Genomic DNA, 18,664 nt, shown 5'->3' with positions numbered 1-18,664 from the left:
CTAAAAGAGGGAGTTTCGGGGTTTTCTTCACATGTCTATTCCTAAATAGGGGCCAGTTTCCCATAAAAGTCTTCCCGAAAGAAACCTCCTTGACAGATTGCCCATACGTTGCATTCCTTATACAATTAATCCAATCCTATCGCAGGTTAGGCCACCCATAAAAAGCAACTTTTTGGTCGGCCACGCAGTTTTAGAATGCCGGTTCTCTCGTTAAATCCAATTCAATCAATTAAAGCACAATGCTAATTAAGTCTTCAAGATAGAAATGTTTCTACGTCCTTTCAATCGGATAGTTATGACGATCATCATGCTGGCAAGATGATCGCTTACTCCAAAAAAAAAATATATTTAAATTGTTATTAAATTTGTTTTGTATTCTTTCCTTCTTTTGGGTTTATCAACATATCCCTTATAGGTTCAACAATGGCTCGATACAGAATTACTAAACAATTTCCAATGATCCAGGGGCAATATTCTGGTCAGTCTCTGGTCTCTCGTCTCTCACAAGCTGGTCGCTGATTGGCTAATCATTTCGATTAGCCAATCAGCGACCGGTTTGCTAGAGATGAGAGACCAGAGATAGTGACCAGAATACAGCCCCAGAGTTCTTTACAGACGCGATCAGACAGCTTAGCGATCTCGATTATCCGGCCATAACATTTATAATAAGCGTTTCAAAATGCTTTTCATTTTGCTGTTTCTAGAAAAAAAAAATATATGCTCGAATATTTAATTCGATATTTAAAGATAATTATATTGATTAAAAGTGAATTTTTAATCTCGTCTTCCACGAACGAATAGTGATAATCTCGATTACATCAAGAAAAGTCAACAACAGCGACCTCTGGACGTAAGGTTTAGAAACTCGTTGCAACTTCTGCTCGATTTCCTCGTTAAGCACGTGGCTGTTGGCTGCACATTTCGTGATTCTGTTTAATTTCAAAAAAGCCGTAATCTGCGACTAAATAAAGGTAAGTCGATTTAAAACATACTCGAAAAATATAAATTACGTAAATTTTACATAAGTTGGCATTAAATATTTCGTAATTTAAACTTGCAACTTCAGTTTAATGAACTAACGCGTGATAAATAAGTGATACGAGGTGGCGAAAGTACATTGTTAATGATAATTTATGTTTGTTTGTTTAAAGTATGGTGAATAAATATTTTACTTAATAATAATAATGCTGAAATCCTACCTAATCGAAGATGAGTAATGAATAATGATGGTAATAAGTTCTCTTCTATGCCATTTGTAACGGTCTATTTAATTTCCTAATTTCCTTGCATAACGTTATGTACAAATATAAACTGAATGGTTAAATTTACCCTAGGTAGCCAAGGTGGCCGAGTGGCGTGAATCTGTGGGTTTGCACCTCGCTAATGACCTGGACTTTTGGAGTTTTTCAGGTTTTCTTCACGTTTATAACTCCATGTGACTGGTTCGTTGGTGAGGTGCGAACCCAGGACCGAACTCCCAGTGTTTGGGGAACGGAACCACTTGGCCACTGGCGAGACAACATATTCAAGTAATGTAGCAGAAACTTAATAGTTTTTCTTTTCTTTCTGTTTGCAAAGTGGATATATTTAGTTTAAATGTTTTAATTGTACTGTTAAGTTTTTATACTACAATGATATATAAATTTACACTTCTTACCAGGACCTGCCTATTAATTACTGTATAGTTTAAGGGGAGAGGTGAGGGTAAATTTATGAGTAATTTTTAAAAATTTGCATTACGGTTGACTTGGTTTGTTAAGTCAACTATTGAATATTTTTATATAAATTGTTGAGAAATTTATTTTACTGTTAATTTTTTGACAAGACTATGTCTTGTTTATAAAATCATACTGCCGGTTTATGTTACCAGCTTAAAGATATGAAGGAGTACATGTCGAGAGTTGATATTTGGCACATAGTATTAGGTGCCCAAATCATTTGCGCATAAAAAAATCCGGACTTGTATGTAGTCGGGGGATCGAGAACAGAGTCAAAATAAAATACAAAATGGCAACCCTCTTCTACAAACAGGCAAAACAGCCATCTCACCCCACCGAAGTCAAGTGGGGGAGAGTACCACACACAGTCATTCTAAGAAGTGAACTCTGACCTTAGGACTGAACATGTTGTTTCTTCTGTGTTAAATAAAATTTGTAATCTAATTTTGTAAATTTGGGAGTGCTTCAAATATGACATTAAAACAGGGTGTCATTACAAGTAGGATTTTTAACATTATCTAGTATAGTAAAATCGTGGGACTGATAAAAATTTGATTTTATATTAAGATTGTTGTTACATTCAATGGCATTATAATCGGGTTAAACTGTATATTGTTTGCGCAAAATAAAAAAATAATTTTGGACGATACAATAGCCACGATTATTTTTTTCAAAAACGGAAACTTTTCGTTACGCATTGACAAAAGTTCAACCAGGGCCGACACGCAACGGAGAGAAATTTCGTAATTGGATAGGTTAATTGCATTGAAAATGCATTGTGGATGACCTCGTGGTTGTGGCCGTGAAGTTTGAATGATCGCACCCAAAAGCAGCGATACCAAAGAAGATTGGAGAATGAGAATGAGACCCGTTTTGAGCACCAAAGTGATTTCGTTTAGTAGTGAATCTCCGAGACATAGTCTTGTCCTAAATATGGTTTTGCCGTTTTACTTGTTTTATTATGTGTTTGTTTTTATTTTTTTGTTATGATGTAATCATTTTACTTGTTATTGTTTTGACTATAAGGATGATATTTTGTAGTTTCAATTTTCTCTTTATTATTAATTGTTTTGTAACAAGTGTACAATATCAATAATGGTGTATATAGTTCTAAATAAATTACTCAGTGATGATTTACACCAATAGTGCCTAAACTTTTTGATTGGTGGGCTGAGTTGTACATAAGTTGTAATAGATGTGCCACAAATATCTTGTGTATTTTATATACATATAAGTAATTGTCTATTTCTATCATTTATGAGTGATTTATCATATGTTGGTGGGGCAGATTCTGCTCAGCAACTGTTGTAGTTTATATTATTCTCTCATCAGGCTTTTGCTTATTATCTGTATCTCTCACTTTAAGATGCTTTACTAATATGGCACTTTTCAATTACATTAAAGTTTTTTTTTTTCAGTGCAAATCTTGCTCTTAAGGTTTTTTTTATTATTTTTAGTTTTGCATTGTTTTAGGCTTAGATCTGTTGTGAACTTAATAAATAATACCATGTTTTTAGCCTTTTATATTTACTGGAAAAAGTAAAAAAGGCTGTGTTTAGTTTTAAGGCAGTGGTTCTTAACCAGGGGTCCACAGACCCCAAAGATTTGGTAGAAAATTATCAGAGGTCTATGGGCTTGTAAAGGTAAAAATTAACTTATTTTATTATTTTTGTGTTGTTGTGTAAAATTGTTAATTATTGTATTAAGAAAGAAGCACATATATTACTATATTGTGTGTTTGTTTTTTTCTGTGGGGTCTGAGAAGGGATCCATGACCTTCACTTATCTAAAAAAGGGGTCCATGGAACAGAAATGAATAAGACCCCCTGCTTTAAGGCAATATTTGCTGTTCTGGAGCTAATCTATTCTGTTAGCAAGATGTGCTTGTAATCACTTCAGATTTGCATAAACTGATAACATTAAGTGAAATAGACTAAAATTACAAAAATTCTGATTATATTGAAAGTCAAGGACACATTAAAACAATTTAAAGATTAATTAATTATAGTTATTACTAATAATAATGTAATTTATCCAGATTGTTTGTCTGCTATCAGATTTATTGATAGCATAATGCCAGTAATTTAAACTGTTGTATTGTAAGCAAATAATGATTAAAACTATTAATGTTTAAGAACACTGATTAAGACTGATAACAGTGACTGATGATTATATTTTATCAGCTACATGTTGAGACTGATAACATGAAAAGAGAGCTTTAAAATGACTGTTTACTCAAAGATAAAGATGATAAATGAAGTTTTTGTAGTGTATTTTAACTTTGTTTTGGCACCTGCTAATTTTGATAACATTATTTCTGATTACAATAATCAAAAGTTAACTGTATTTTTAATGAGTCTAATAGTAAGGAGTATTGCATTCAACTATATATCCATGTGTGTAAAGGTACATAATAAAAAGAATTGAAACCAAATTAGTTATGCTCATTAATTTGAGAATTTTTTTTTTTATTATTAGAACAGTAATAGCTCTCTTTCAGCCGTTCTCCTAGTTGAAGATTAATAGAACAAATTGTAATTGGGATATGAAGGTCTGTAGAACTATAAAGGTCTTAAAAATATCTTATCCAAATAAATTGATTCCTGAAATCTCTTAAACATTTGATTTTCTGTTTATATTTTAGTAAATAATAATCTGATATAATCATCTATACCAGTGTTTCTCAAAAGGGCGATATTGCCCTCATGTGGGTGTTTTTCCATGTTGAGGGGGCGATTAGTAACAATTTATATTTTGGGGGCGAAAAACAATTTTCTGGGCGATATAGTAAAACATTATATTAAGAATAATTAGATATTTTATTTGTTATATCGTACAATAATTAAACAAATAACATTATACTAGTCACTAGTCTATTCAATGCAGTACGAATTTGGCGTTAGCNACAATAATTAAACAAATAACATTATACTAGTCACTAGTCTATTCAATGCAGTACGAATTTGGCGTTAGCCTTTACCCTCTGCATCGGAATTTTAAAGTGATACTATGTAACAGTTTTCTTGAAGGGGGCGACGATTTCTTAGAGGTTGAGAAACACTGATCTATACCATTAAAATCAGTTAATAGTTTGATTGGGAACACTGAAATTTCATTTTTCAATGATATACTTCAATTTATTTTTAAATTTTAATACTTAGATGTGGGAAATTATAAATATTTTAAATGTAACTTAAATAAAAATAAACTATTTTCTGATGATATCAAGTAACTTTATACTATGCATCACCACTCCATTATTCATTGTAATCTGGTCAGATTATTTACAATATTTTTAGTTGCATTCTTTCAAATTATATTAATTCACTATTCTTATAAATATAATAATTGCTAGTTATTAGCCACCTGTTGATTCAGAAAAAAAAAAAAAGCTTTAAAAGTGACTAAATTTTATATATATATTGGAATTAGTTACATTGAAAAGTTTAAATGAAATATTGTAACAATTCTGAAACATTGAAACACACAATTATTGAAGAATTACAAATGAAATTGCAAAAGTTTTTAAATAAGTATAACTATAGTTACTATTTAAAATGGAGCCAACTGTTAGAAAAAAACTCTTGTAATTAGCCTATGCTATATAGTTGACTTGATTATCTGCAGTTAAATTTAGAAAAGAGCAGCTTTTTTATATTTTTATACTTGATATTTAAATATATGTTAAGTTATTTATAAAATTAAACTGCTAAAAAAATATTTACAAATTTATAAACAATACAAATATTATAAATTTGCAATACAGTATTTGTAAATTTAAATGAAAATGAACATTTCATTTGATATTGTGGACTACAAAAATATCCTAAGTTTATCTTTAAAATGAATAGATTATATTAGCATGAAGTGTGTGTTTATTATTATTTATATCTCCAACTTTATTTTCTCTCGAGTTTTATCAGTATTTTCTTTTATAACTGATAAATATACAGTATGTCTAACCTTATTATGCTATATATGATGCTTGCCTAGCAAATGATAACCTTTAAATATGATAAATTTTATTATTCATACTTGATTTTGTTTTCTAAATGTAAAAATTGAATTTTTTTTTCTCATTCTTTTGAAATTATAAATAAACTTGATTTTACTAATAAATATTGTTTATCCTGATTGTCAGGATTCTAGAATAGCTGAAAAATTTGTTTTTCTATAATTTCTTTACAGTGATTCTGCTATGATTATTCATCTAGTAAATTTGTTTGTTTTGATTGTACAGTCCTAATACATTTATTAATTTTTGATTCAGTTCGTATCTTGGAAAAATGTACCATTAGTAAATTTCCAGATGAAAAAAATCTTCAAGCCAGATGATATTTGAAGTTATTGGGCTGCAATAAGGCTAACTAAGCAATTAAATATAAAGTAATTTGTCTCGAGATAGGTTGTTAGGCCACCATCTCAAGATAATTTTGATAATTATAATAAATTATCAGGAAAATCTTATTTGCTAAATAGTACATTATGATCTGCGATGATTTTTATCTGTTTCTTTAAAGATAGAGTTATATTTGAAAGTACAATATTCACTTAGAAGAGATAAAGAGACATTAACCCCTAGTGGCTATTGACAACAAATTGAAGAATTATTAATATGAAATTATAAATGATTAATTTTACTTAATTTTATTGTTTATTCTTTTAGAATATACTTTTGAATTCATTAATAAACTTGATAAATTTTTTGAATTCTTTAAATATTAGTTCTTGAAAGTTAAATTAAGTTAATTACTAATGATAAACTTTAGTGTAGGATGTGACTTGTAAGTTTTACATATAACTTATCATTGAAAAAAAAACGATTTTTATAAAGAGCAAATTTTCTTTTTTTTCTTAATAGGAAAATTCTGCATCCTTTGTATTTAAAAATTTCTATAAAAGAGGTGGTTTTAAAATAAAAATTTACTGTCAAGTCATTAATAAAATCACGATTCTGCCAGAGTGGTTTCTTAAAAAAATAATAATGCTTTTTTCTTAAAGTCTTTCAAATATCAAGGAAATTTGTCATCAGGAAGATTCCATCTATATTGGTACAGATAAACCCTGTCTTATGGAAATTTTAGAGGTTTGTTTCTCAAATCCTAAAATTTTTATCTGGTGATTTGGTTTCAACTTATCATAATATAGCTTATATATAAACATCTCAATAACCTAATGTATTATTAATCATCCAACCATCAGCCAAATTAATTGGGCAATATTAAGCTACAATTAAGAATTAGAAATTAGCAGTAGATAGCTTCTTGATAACAATTACTGCTTGTTATCAAGAAGCTATACAATTTTGGCATGAGTTTAATTTACTTATATCTATTTCTATCAGTAGATATTAGGTGTCATCTCTTATTGAAAGCAGTAACTATAATTTTAATATAATTTAGAATAGTCTGGAAGAAAAGAATTGGCCCAGAGTGAGAGTTGAACCCGCAATCTCCATTAGCTGTGCAGTGCTGATCATGGCATTCAGCTGGCTATCGCATTACATATATACCAAGCCAGGTAATGTGATAGCCATGTTGGAGTAGGCCAGTGAGCATTAAAATACCCGTGGCACTGACTGGGAATGTAACTTTTGGATGGTTGAATCGGATATCTCTCATATCTAAAGTTTAAATGTGTCTGGAAGGGAAGAGTTGCTTGGAAGTCCAGGTGGCGTAATTGGTTAGTGCATTGCATGGTATGCAGAGTCATGGGTTCGACTCCCGCTCTGAACTGATTCTTTTCTTCCAGACTATTCTAAATTATATTAAAATTATAGTTCCTGCTTTCGATAAGAGATGATGCCTAATGCTTACCTCTAATTTCTAATTCTTAATTGTAGTATAATATCGCCCAATTAATTTAGCTGATGGTTGTATGATTAATAGTATAGCTTTGTTTTTTATATATTAGGAAGGGAACAAGTTTTAGAAAATTATGCTTAGATAAATTTTTCATAATTAGATTATTCCATATGATTGACCATATTTCTAAAATTATTACAACAATAATTTTCATTCTTTTGTCATAATGAAAATATTAACATAAATGAGAACAACAAAGTGAAAGTTTATAATTTCTTCAAAGTTTAATAATTGTTATTTAGGAAAATATATTATTAAATTTAGTTATCTGCTTAATATATGAAAACAGGAAAACTTGGTAGAGCTTATTCTTTTCCTCTTACAATAATTATCTGTTTCATTTTAAATATTCTGTTTATAGTATTTGATTGTGTATCTTTGTATTTATTTCTGCAAGCTGTGTTGATACTATAATACAATTATAATACCTGTAGTTTGAAACAAGATATTTTGATATTGTATATCAGTATTATCAAATTATTTCAAAAGTAATAAAGTCTAGTATTTTATAGAAAAATCCCATTGAAACTATGAATATAGAATTTCCTAGTTGCATTTGAAATTCTAGTGTATTTTATAAAACTATGAATAGTTATTATTAATTTAGCAATTATTATACAACAAACTGAAGATGACGGATCTATTGGCAATTAATTTAATATCGCTGACTGACATATACAAAAAAAATTATAACGTAATGATAAAATTTCCTTTTAAATACTTTGAAACTTTTATTTCAAATTAGGTACATTCCATCAAACATCATGAAGATATTTAACCAAAACATTAACAAGGGTCTTCTGTCCATCAAGATGCATTATTTTCTATACTTTGGAGGTAAAAAACTTTTTATAATATTAAATTTTTTAATTAATAAGAATAGTATGTAAATGTTAAATATATCATTAATAGAAATAATTGTAAAACTTTTTAATTAAATGTTTAAAATAATAGAAAATTATAAAGAAACTGTATTTTATCATGATTGATCAATGGGAGAATTATAATGAATAACATTTTTAAATGATAAAATAAGCCATTCTTTTATTTACAATGATTATTAAGATCCCAAGAAATTGTAGAATGAGACATATCTGATTCAAAAGTTCTCACATTTCTAATGTGTTCAAATGTGTATTTCCATTTTAAAATTCATAGCAAACTCTTTTAGAACTGTTCATGAATGAGTTTTCAAATACAAGGTTAACAAGAAATAAGTTTCTCACTTCAGAGAGCTCTGGAGTGTGTTCTACTGCTTAAAATGAGACAAAATTTGGATTACAGATAATTCAAATAATAGCAAGGTTGAGGCCGAAGTTTTAAACGTGAAAACGTATACATCGGACGTTCAGCGCCGCTTTCCCGTGAGCCTAGAAGTTTGACAATGGTGTTTGGAATGTCGAGCATGATTCCACTGACTATCATAACACCATTGTCAAACTTCTAGGCTTACAGGAAAGTGGCGCTTAACGTCCGATGTACACGTTTTCGCGTTTAAAACTTCGGTCTCAACCTCACTAATGCTCTTGACATTTCTTACTTGTTAAATAAACAGATAGTACAAAAATCTGTTGATAGGTGGCGCTGTTAGGTAATCAGCTGTTATTTTCCTACAGCATGGCCTCATTGCTTGCTGGATATCATCCCGTGCGACTTTTTGTTTTGGGGTTTCCTGAAGGACAATGTCTACCGTATGAGACCAGCATCTGTGCCAGATCTGAAGGACAGCATTTGGTGCCATGTTCTGGATATTCCAGCAGACTCACTGTGTTCAGCTATACAAAATGTTTTGCGATTAGCATACATTGTTCAAAATGAAGGAGGACATATTGAGCAGTTTTAGTGCTACATATTCAATATTGAATGTGTGCATGCACATTCAATATTTCTGTGCGCTCCAGTGCCACCTGTCGATGGATTTTTATACTATTATTTTATTTAAGAAATGTCGGGCATCATTTGAATTATCTGTAGGCCGAATTTTGTCTCATTTCGAGCAATAGAAATGCACTCCAGAGTTCTCTGAAGTGGGAAACTTATTTCTTGCTAAGCATGTATATAAAATTTTTAAAATTTAACTTTGCTCAATAATTAAAATACAGAATATTTATTTCATTTAAAAGGAAAAATGTGGATTGCTTTTGAAGATTCATTAAGCAATTTCCTTAATTTTTTGGATAATTGTTTCTTAGAGGTTTTTTAACATATTGATAATAGAAAATTAATTTGTTTATTTGTGAAGCTATAGGAAGTAATTGTTTATTGATATCATTGCAAAAGTTTTAAACATTGTAGAATTAGGATTTTACATATTTTATATTTGTGATTGTGTAATGTAAGTCATCTGATATATTAATAATAAATAAATTTTAAAATTTTTGTTTGTTTATAAATGTGCAGTTATAGTTCTGTACTGTATGGTACTGTATTTATCAGAAATGTATTCAGTACATAGAAAATGATTTCAAGGTCACACAATACAAATTCACCTTTACTTCTCATACATTTAAAATTGCAAGTTATGCAGTTCAGAACATATTTATTTAATTCCAGAAAATGGTCTTAAACTAATCAAATGATGCTCTCAACTTTGTTGACTTTCAAGGTCAGCAAAGTCACATCTTTTATATATGTGACTTCCAATGCAATTACATTAACAAAATTAATGTATCTTCAGCACTTTTTGAATGAAAAGAGTGCAAACAACTTTAGACACACTATGTACTGTACATATAATTAAATTTTTATATATATATATAGTATTTTAGTTCATTAACATCAAGCTATTATAGATGTAAGAAAATAAGTATTTGAAGCATTTCACTCTCATAATAGAATTAAGAGAGACTTTTTTCTTTTGAAGAATTATATTAATTTATTTGCATCTTTTTTATTATTATTTGTAAAGCTTCCCTTTGTTACCCTGTTTTCATTGTTTTATTTTTTTTTTACTTCATTAAATATATATGTTTTAAAATTAAACACTGGTTAGTATTTCTCAGACAGGATTTATTAGAATATTAATATTTTTATTAAACAACCTGAAACCATATATATATATAAGGTGCATTCCATAAGTAATGCGACTAAATTCATAAAAAATTGTTTATTGAACATATTTTTACAATTAGTCAAAAATCTTCGAAATAGCACCCGCCTGCATTGATACACTTGTAAAGGCGGTGTATCGATGCAGGAGTCTTTTGAATGTCCTTTAGAGCTGATGTAACATAAGCCTTCGTGTCCCAATGTTTCCCTTTCATGGCCCCTTTTAAGCACGGAAACAAAAGTAGTCGGCGGGAGCCATGTCAGGACTGTAAGGTGGCTGTGCACTAGTGGGGTGTGGGTCCTGGCCAGGAAATCGTTAACAATGAAGGCGCGTTGTCGTGATGAAGGAAGTCCACGTGTCCTTGATGTCACTTCAACAGTATGCGACCCTCCTTTTCAGTGTTTTGATCACTTCCAAGTAGAAAGCTGCATTTACATTGGTCCTGGCAGGTACAAATTTGTGGTGGATAATGCCTCTGACATCAAAGAAGACAATGAGCATGGTTTTGATCTTGGACTTGCTCATTCGTGCCTTCTTGGGGCAGGGCGACTTGTGCCATCGGAAAACTTGTGATTTGGACAAGCAATCACTCCCAAAGGCCTGCTGAATTAATGTAAAGGTTTTGGTGGTGGACTTCCCAAGTTTAATGCAAAATTTGATAGCATAATGTTCCACAAAATGATCCATTGCACCATGTTACATTAACTCAAAACGGGGTTCACAGGAACGAATGTCCTCAACCACCAGCAGCTTGGAAGCAAATGAGACTGAGCGAGTTTTGAAGCTAACATCCCACGCCACCTAGCACAACAGGTTAGAACTAGATATGGCATTTCATTGCGTCATGAAAAAATTGGTCACGTTACTTATGGAACGCACCTTGTATATATATAGCCAAACAATCTCCTTAAATACTCAGGCTATAAATCTGCTAATTTAGTGGATTTATAGCTAGAGTATTTAAGGCAATCGTTTGGCTATGCATTAATACTTTTTCTTATGTGGTTTCTAATATCTGTATTTAAATTTTTTTGAATGAAATAGTGACAATATTTCATTAAAATGATCTTAATATGGTTTTCCCCCTTCCATTTTGCTAATGCAGTTTTATATTTTACTTGTTAGAGTTAAAAGAATTTTTTTTGGATTTAGTAATAATGTTTTTTATTACTAAGTACAAAAACAGGCACACTGTAATATTTTGTGTGTTTTATTTATTAGCCTGAGGAAGCAGTAAGCGAGCTTAGACTTCTAGGGCAACTTTTGCGCTTTTGTGTTTTTTGTTTTTTTTTTAATTTGCACATTAGATTTGATGATTTTGGTGTCAAAATGCTCAGTAGAACCCTAGCATGTGCATAAATTATTTCTTGAAAAATATAATTAACTCTGAGGAAAGATATAGGCAAAAAAATGAAAATGTCGACTTTCACCTTTTTGACACTTAATAACAAAAAAGTATTTTGACATTTTGGATGCTGTTTTTGGAATATAAAGCCACACAGTTGCTTCATACATTTGCAGTTTGGTGAATTTCGGTTGAACTACAGAAAAGTTATCTGAGTTCAAAGAAAAATGAACCAGATTTATGTCCCTCATCCCCACTAGATGGCACCACATTACCTATCTCTTTGATTGCTTCTGCTGTAACTGTATGCCTGGGCCAGTACCAATTTAAATGAATTGGCATTTCTCTTTGTCAACATGTCAGCAGTTACACTCAACTCCTTCCTCTCTTTCCATTGGAAATTTTCAACTTTTATGTATTCTAATATTTTCTACTTATTTGTAACTGTTTCAAATATATATTTTTTAGCTATGTCAGGCAACTCACCCGATGACTTTAGTTTATTATTGTGTATTCTGAAACTGTATTGTCTTTTTTATATTTTTACTGTCTACGCACCTAGTTGTGACAGTAAAAACAGACTTTAGTTTAGTTTAACTTTTTTTTATTACATTTTTCTATAATACACATCTCAAAGCCCGATGAGTTAATATAATAAGCCAACAATTGCCTAAATATTTGGGCTATAATATGTCTATAAACAAATAATTAATACAAATAAATTTGGTACTAGAGATAAGTGTTAAGTGCCATCTCTTATCTAAATTAATAATTATAATTTTAATAATTTAATAAATAATTTAGAACTTTGTAACTTCTTTATTCATCACTGAATGTCACTAAGATGACTTTAGACTGAATAATATCATTCTTCTAAAACAAATGACAAATGGAACATATTAATATAATTAATTTTCAAAAGTGGTGATGGGACTTTGCTCACCCTATGTATTAAAAATTTGTAATTTCAGAGTTATTTATACAGTTCATGAATAATCCTTATCTGGATTATAAATGATACTTAATGTTATTTTAATTCCCTTCTCTGTCTTATTTTTTTGAAGTTGATTGTCCAAAAAGTGAATTTTTTTGCTGATATTGGCATGTAAATAATTCTAATGAAAAACATGCAAAAAATTAGCTCCTACATCTGTTTTCTTTTCTAAAAATAATTTTATTTATTTACATTTATATTATTTTAATAATTATAAATAAAATTTTTGTTTGGGAAAAAAAAACTATCAAAAACACTTTAAGTAGACACTAGCAGATTCCAAAATAAAACAAAATTTTCCCACCAAACGTGGCCAAGTATTTTCCGTAATGTAATGTCATCTGTTTGCGAGATAGTGAAATAAAGATAAAACACTGAACACAGAGACATTAAAAGTTTCTAGAGCATTTTTTCATGAATGTGTGACATTTCAAAGCCAAAAAGTGATCACTGTGTATATACATATGGGAAGCGACAGTGACTGAGAGGGAGTTAAGACATATTATCAGATTGCTATAAGTCACATTATAAACAATTTGTATATTTTTATATATAAAAATAAATTAATTTTTATTGTAATAAAACTTTTTTTTTTTCAGCTCAAGCTGGCATATTACCATTTCTTTCTGTGATAGCTGGACAGCAACAAATATCAGCTTCAGCAGTAGGAGTAATATTTACTATTCTTCCTTTCATTACCCTCATGGCAAAACCAACGTTTGGTAGTATTGCTGATCATCTACAAAGATTAAAGATGATTATAGTTATATTTATTGTGGTATTGACTATATCTTATCAATGTATGAATTTTGTACCAAGAATATTTGCAAAAAATGAAGAAAGGAATATGAATATATCACTATATTGTAATACGGCCAGTACTTACTTCTCGTTAAATGAAAAATATAATTCATCATGCTTCCATTCTAACACACACAACAATCACACAGTATGTGGTTTATCATGTCAACCTTGTAAATATGACACAAATAACTCTGAAAGTTTTGAATTTGAAAATTTTACAACATTGGACTTTGCTCTATGCAAACAAGATCATTTACAGTATTCGGTAAACATTGACAAATACAGAAAGGACGGAAATATTTCTGATACTTTTGTTATTAAAGCAGCAGCGTGGAGAAGTACATCAGTAAAACCGGTATGCTTTGATGAACAACAATTTCATTGCAGTATGAAATGTAATATATCACTTGAAAATTGCATCAATAATGAAGTTATTTATAAAACTCCACAATTTTGGTTATTTTTTGTTTTTATTACTATTGCGTGGGTTTCGTCGGGTGTAATAACATCATTATCTGACGCCGCTTGCTATGAATTACTAGAAGACAGAAATGATCTCTATGGGAAACAAAGGTTGTGGGGTACTGTAGGTTGGGGTTTGTTTAGTTTGTTTACTAGTTTTTTAAATGATTTTGTAACGGGAGATTCGCCACAGAAAGATTATTCTGCCAGTTTCTATATGCTTGTTGCACTTATGATATTAGACTTAATTATTTTAATAAATTCTAATATTAAAAATGCTAAATTTTCTCAAACCTCTCTAAAAAATGTGTGTGTGCTGTTTTCTCAGATTCGTGTAGTTATCTTTATCATAACTGTTTTTATTATCGGTGCTCTTACAGGTCTTCATTGGTCATACTTTTTTTGGTACATGACAGATTTAAAATCTAATCAATTAATAATGGGTTTAGCTTTAGGTGTAGAAAGCTTTCTTGGTGAATTGCCATTTTTCTTCTTTGCGGGAATAATAATAAAAAAATTGGGCCACGTAAATACTATTAATCTCACTCTACTCTGTTTTTCAATACGTTATCTATTGTATTCTGTTATAAATAATCCATGGTTAGTTTTACCTGTAGAATTACTACAAGGACCAACGTTTGGTATATTTTATACTGCAATGACTTCTTATGCAAAAGTTGTGGCACCAGTAGGAACAGAAGCAACAATGCAAGGAATATTAGGAGGAATATTTGAAGGTTTAGGTAAGTTTATTATTATTTAAAATAAAATTGTTTTTATTTTATTTTTTAGATATATTCGCCAAATGTTGGTATTAATCAATTTGACAATTGTATCGAATAATGGAAGAAACTTACAGCTAGAAATTATCATTATATTAATATTTAAATAGTCCATTTTGGATGTTAATTAAATAATTTAGAAGAACTGGAAGAAAAGGATCAGCCTGGAGCGGGACTCGAACCTGAATTGCTGCTTATCATGCGGATGCATTGCCAGCTGTGCTACTCGGATCTCCTGTATGATCTTGTCTTCCAGTTATTCTAAATTATTTAATTAAAATTATAATTATTAAATTTATTAAGAGATGGCACCTGATGCCTCCTTCTAGTATCAAATTGTTTTGTAATTTTAGTATTATAGTTGTTATCCAGCCCAATGACATATGGCATTGGTTGGCTTTTAATAATATAATGTCTCGGGTTATAGTGGGGTTGTTTGTTTATAATATAATCTTAAACTTGTTAATCCAAATACTAAATAAGCTGTTTTATAAATGTATTAATTAGCATTTTTGTAACCCATTTAAGAAAGTCTTTGCTTTGTGATAGATTATATATGTTCTGCTATTGAAAATATTTAAGAAATTTTTACTTTGCTGTCTGTTTCTAGAGGAAATGATGATACAGTGAAGGATATTAAAAATTTTTCATTTAGGTATTGCAGTAGGAAGTTTATTGGGTGGTTTAAATGTTGATTATAATGGAAGCCATGACACATTCCAAAAGGCTGGATTGATAGCTATTGTATGCTGCTTATTTCATTTAGTAATAAATATAATATTATCATTCAGGAAAGGCTCATCTAATACAGGTAAGTTTTATTTATTGTACTTAATTTAAAAATTTTTATATAATTAAACCATTATTCTCATTATATGAGTATTCTTTAAGGTTGGCCATCACTTTTTATTTTATGAAAAAAATATGACATACAATGTCCACATTATGTGGCCTTTTTACTATCAATTGACATGATACATTTTCTCAATCATTCTGGAAAGGCTTGAATTACAATACTTTATGAAATTTTCCATTCTTATTATAAACAACTCAAAATACAACTGTGAAAGGTTTTGTTTATTGCAACTTCTTTTCACTTAAGTGCTTCTATAATTGCGAAAATAGTTGAAGATTGCTTGGTGCTAAATCTAATCTCTAAAGATATGGCTAAGGATTTCCCAGTCCATTGTTACTTGAGCTGTTTGTAGATATGAATTGTGATGCAGTAAGATAATCTCCAACAATTTTTTTGCTCTTTCTGTTGATTGCACTGCAGAACTTGTTTTTCAGAAGTGCAGAATATGTATTGATTCTCCATACTAGGAAATCCATTATAATAATATCAGCATTCCAAAATGACACTTACCATCATCTGCAGAACTCATCTATGATGATGATGATGATGATGATGATACATTTGACACTTTATCTGAATTTTCACTAAAATTGTTGTACCAATTTTATACAATTTTCCTTGATAACATTTTGTTTCGTATACTGCAATCTGGGACAAATTTCAGCAAAATTTCTTTCATAAGAAATTTTATGATGCATTGCTGTTCAGTACTCTTTCAAATAACTTCCTATATCTTGTCACCTGACTCATTGTGTGCAGCACCAAAGGGAAACATTAATTCTTTGCAAGAAGTAATGTCTAAATCAGGGGTGGCCAATAGTTTTTGCCCTCGGACTGAATTGGAAAGAAAACTTTCCACGGGCCAAACCAGAGGCTGCCCTAGGAAGATTTTGAGGTGGTGCAAGATCTCATTATGGTGTCACCCCGTAGAGACTGAATTGTAGATAGAGATTACAGATACATTTTTCACATTATCATGCTTTATCAATGCTCTACACTGTACTTAGGAGATTTGTAATGGAGGGTTAACTCTAAATTCACAGTGAGTTGTTGACCTTTTCCTTTTTTTAGGCATCAGAATTTTTCATCTAGCTATTTGGACTTCAGTAGCTAATACTGAAAGATTGATCGTGGGCCTCATAAATTCATTAGACAGGCTGGATCTGGCCCATGGGCCGTATGTTGGCCCTGCCTGGTCTAAATTTAAATAACAAATTTACATCATGATCCATAAGAGAAGTTACATCAAAATATGCAGGTCAATCTTGAACTTTCCCTTATGTGAAGATGGATATGATATTATTGCTAACTCTGGATTGAATAAGATTATAAAAATTTTTTTTACAAATAATATATCTGAATGTTATCAAAAATAAATATATAATTAGCATTCATCATTTCTATACACACATTACTGTAATATCTTTTTCTTTTTCTGATATAAAAAATAATATTAATATTTGCAAGAATAATGTCTAAATCAGGGGTGGCCAAACTTATATTTTCAGCAATTTATGCTTAATTAATATTAGATAAAATAGTATTTAGGAGATTTATATTTATAATAATCATTAATAAAGATTGTCTGCATTCAGTCAATGCACCTATAACCTTTAACTATTTAAATTACCATTTAAGAGAAACTATTTTATTAATGTCATAAATTAATGGAAAATTAACTTTCTAATCAAAACAGGAGCTTGTGTTTGTTCAGTTAATAAAAAAATTATTGGTTATAATTAATTTTTAATGACAATAGGTGCTATGAATCTGTTCAATCAGTCAATTGTGAGATGAAAGTATGATCTTATTTGGTATGTAATCATGATAGGTGTATCCAAGAAGTAAAGTATAGACTATTGACATGTAATTAACGTATTTTTGAAATTATGATTTTAATAATTTGGTCACACCTACGTCAGTTCAGCAGCAACATTGTTAATTATGAATTATTGTATCTTCCAGAATTAGTGACTTGTGCTAGTTTAATATAATTTAGATATATTATCTTTTAAAGTTAGTCAGACATAAGTCTTTCAATAGCATTGTCACCTTGACAATATTGACCAATTTTTTATAATTAATTTATCATTATTCTGTTATTAGTTGTATATCTTATATAATAGTTTCATATATGATTTTTATTATTTACAGAAACAAATGGAGAAAGAAAAAAATCTGGGGAGACGACAAGTTTTTTATAAATTTTCTAGCAAGTATTATTAATGGATAGATGAAATTTATTTAATTTATAAATGAAAAATATGGTATCTCTATTTGAAATATGTTAGCTTTTACAGAGAGAAGTTATTGTATAATTTTTTTATTTTAATAAAAAAAAAATAACTTTTAATAATTGATTGAATTTTTAAAAATTAATCCTTAAGAATTCTTTAAAAGCTGATTTACTAAATATTAAATATCCAATGACCTCTTAATGTAATTTATCAATAAGGTCTTGATGAGTTTTATTAATTATTTTTGAGAAGACTTTCCCAAAAATATTAAGCTCCTAAAATGAAGCATGGCAGGATTTTATTAGTAATTCAATGAATAGCAAGTTTAATAAATATAATAAGTTTAATAACCTGGTAAAATTCATGTTAGAATTAGCTTGGTTTCTGATAAATAAAATAATTAAAAATATAGATGAAACTACATCATCATCACATTTCCATCATGTCCAATTGCCAGGAACAAAACAGTCTTCCTTTGCAGAGACACCTTTTATTAGAGTCTATACCTCTGTAAAATCATATAAAACAGTTTTAAGATGTCCACTGTCAATAA

General features: G+C 29.7%; 1 protein-coding gene across 2 annotated transcripts; it reads left to right on the top strand.

Annotated features, from left to right (window-relative positions):
• Positions 1-786: 786 nt before the first annotated feature.
• LOC111614631 (major facilitator superfamily domain-containing protein 6-like protein B) lies at positions 787-18,197 on the top strand. Of its 2 annotated transcripts, none has more exons than XM_023355995.1 (5): positions 787-971; positions 8,328-8,419; positions 13,570-14,979; positions 15,674-15,829; positions 18,029-18,197. In XM_023355995.1, exons 2-5 carry the CDS (start codon positions 8,347-8,349, stop codon positions 18,076-18,078), a joined length of 1,689 nt encoding a protein of 562 aa, XP_023211763.1. In that variant the 5' UTR covers positions 787-971; positions 8,328-8,346; the 3' UTR covers positions 18,079-18,197. The 2 variants fall into 2 exon arrangements, with proteins under 2 accessions (XP_023211763.1, XP_023211764.1); XM_023355996.1 differs by lacking the exon at positions 787-971 and adding an exon at positions 7,828-7,880.
• Positions 18,198-18,664: the final 467 nt, after the last annotated feature.

The sequence above is a fragment of the Centruroides sculpturatus genome, unplaced genomic scaffold, assembly GCF_000671375.1.
Source record: "Centruroides sculpturatus isolate CEXI.00-Female unplaced genomic scaffold, Cexi_2.0 scaffold1913, whole genome shotgun sequence".
Classification (NCBI taxonomy): Eukaryota; Metazoa; Arthropoda; class Arachnida; order Scorpiones; family Buthidae; genus Centruroides; species Centruroides sculpturatus.
Note: the sequence above shows the minus strand (reverse complement) of the source record. Positions and strands in the feature narration are given on the sequence as shown.

Bases quoted from the DNA above. Each gene is read 5' to 3' on its own strand.
- LOC111614631 (XM_023355995.1), top strand. From the start codon at position 8,347: ATGAAGATATTTAACCAAAACATTAACAAGGGTCTTCTGTCCATCAAG. The intron at 8,420-13,569 runs GTAAAAAACTTT...TTTTTTTTTCAG, and splicing joins TTATTTTCTATACTTTGGAG to CTCAAGCTGGCATATTACCA. The intron at 15,830-18,028 runs GTAAGTTTTATT...TATTATTTACAG, and splicing joins GAAAGGCTCATCTAATACAG to AAACAAATGGAGAAAGAAAA.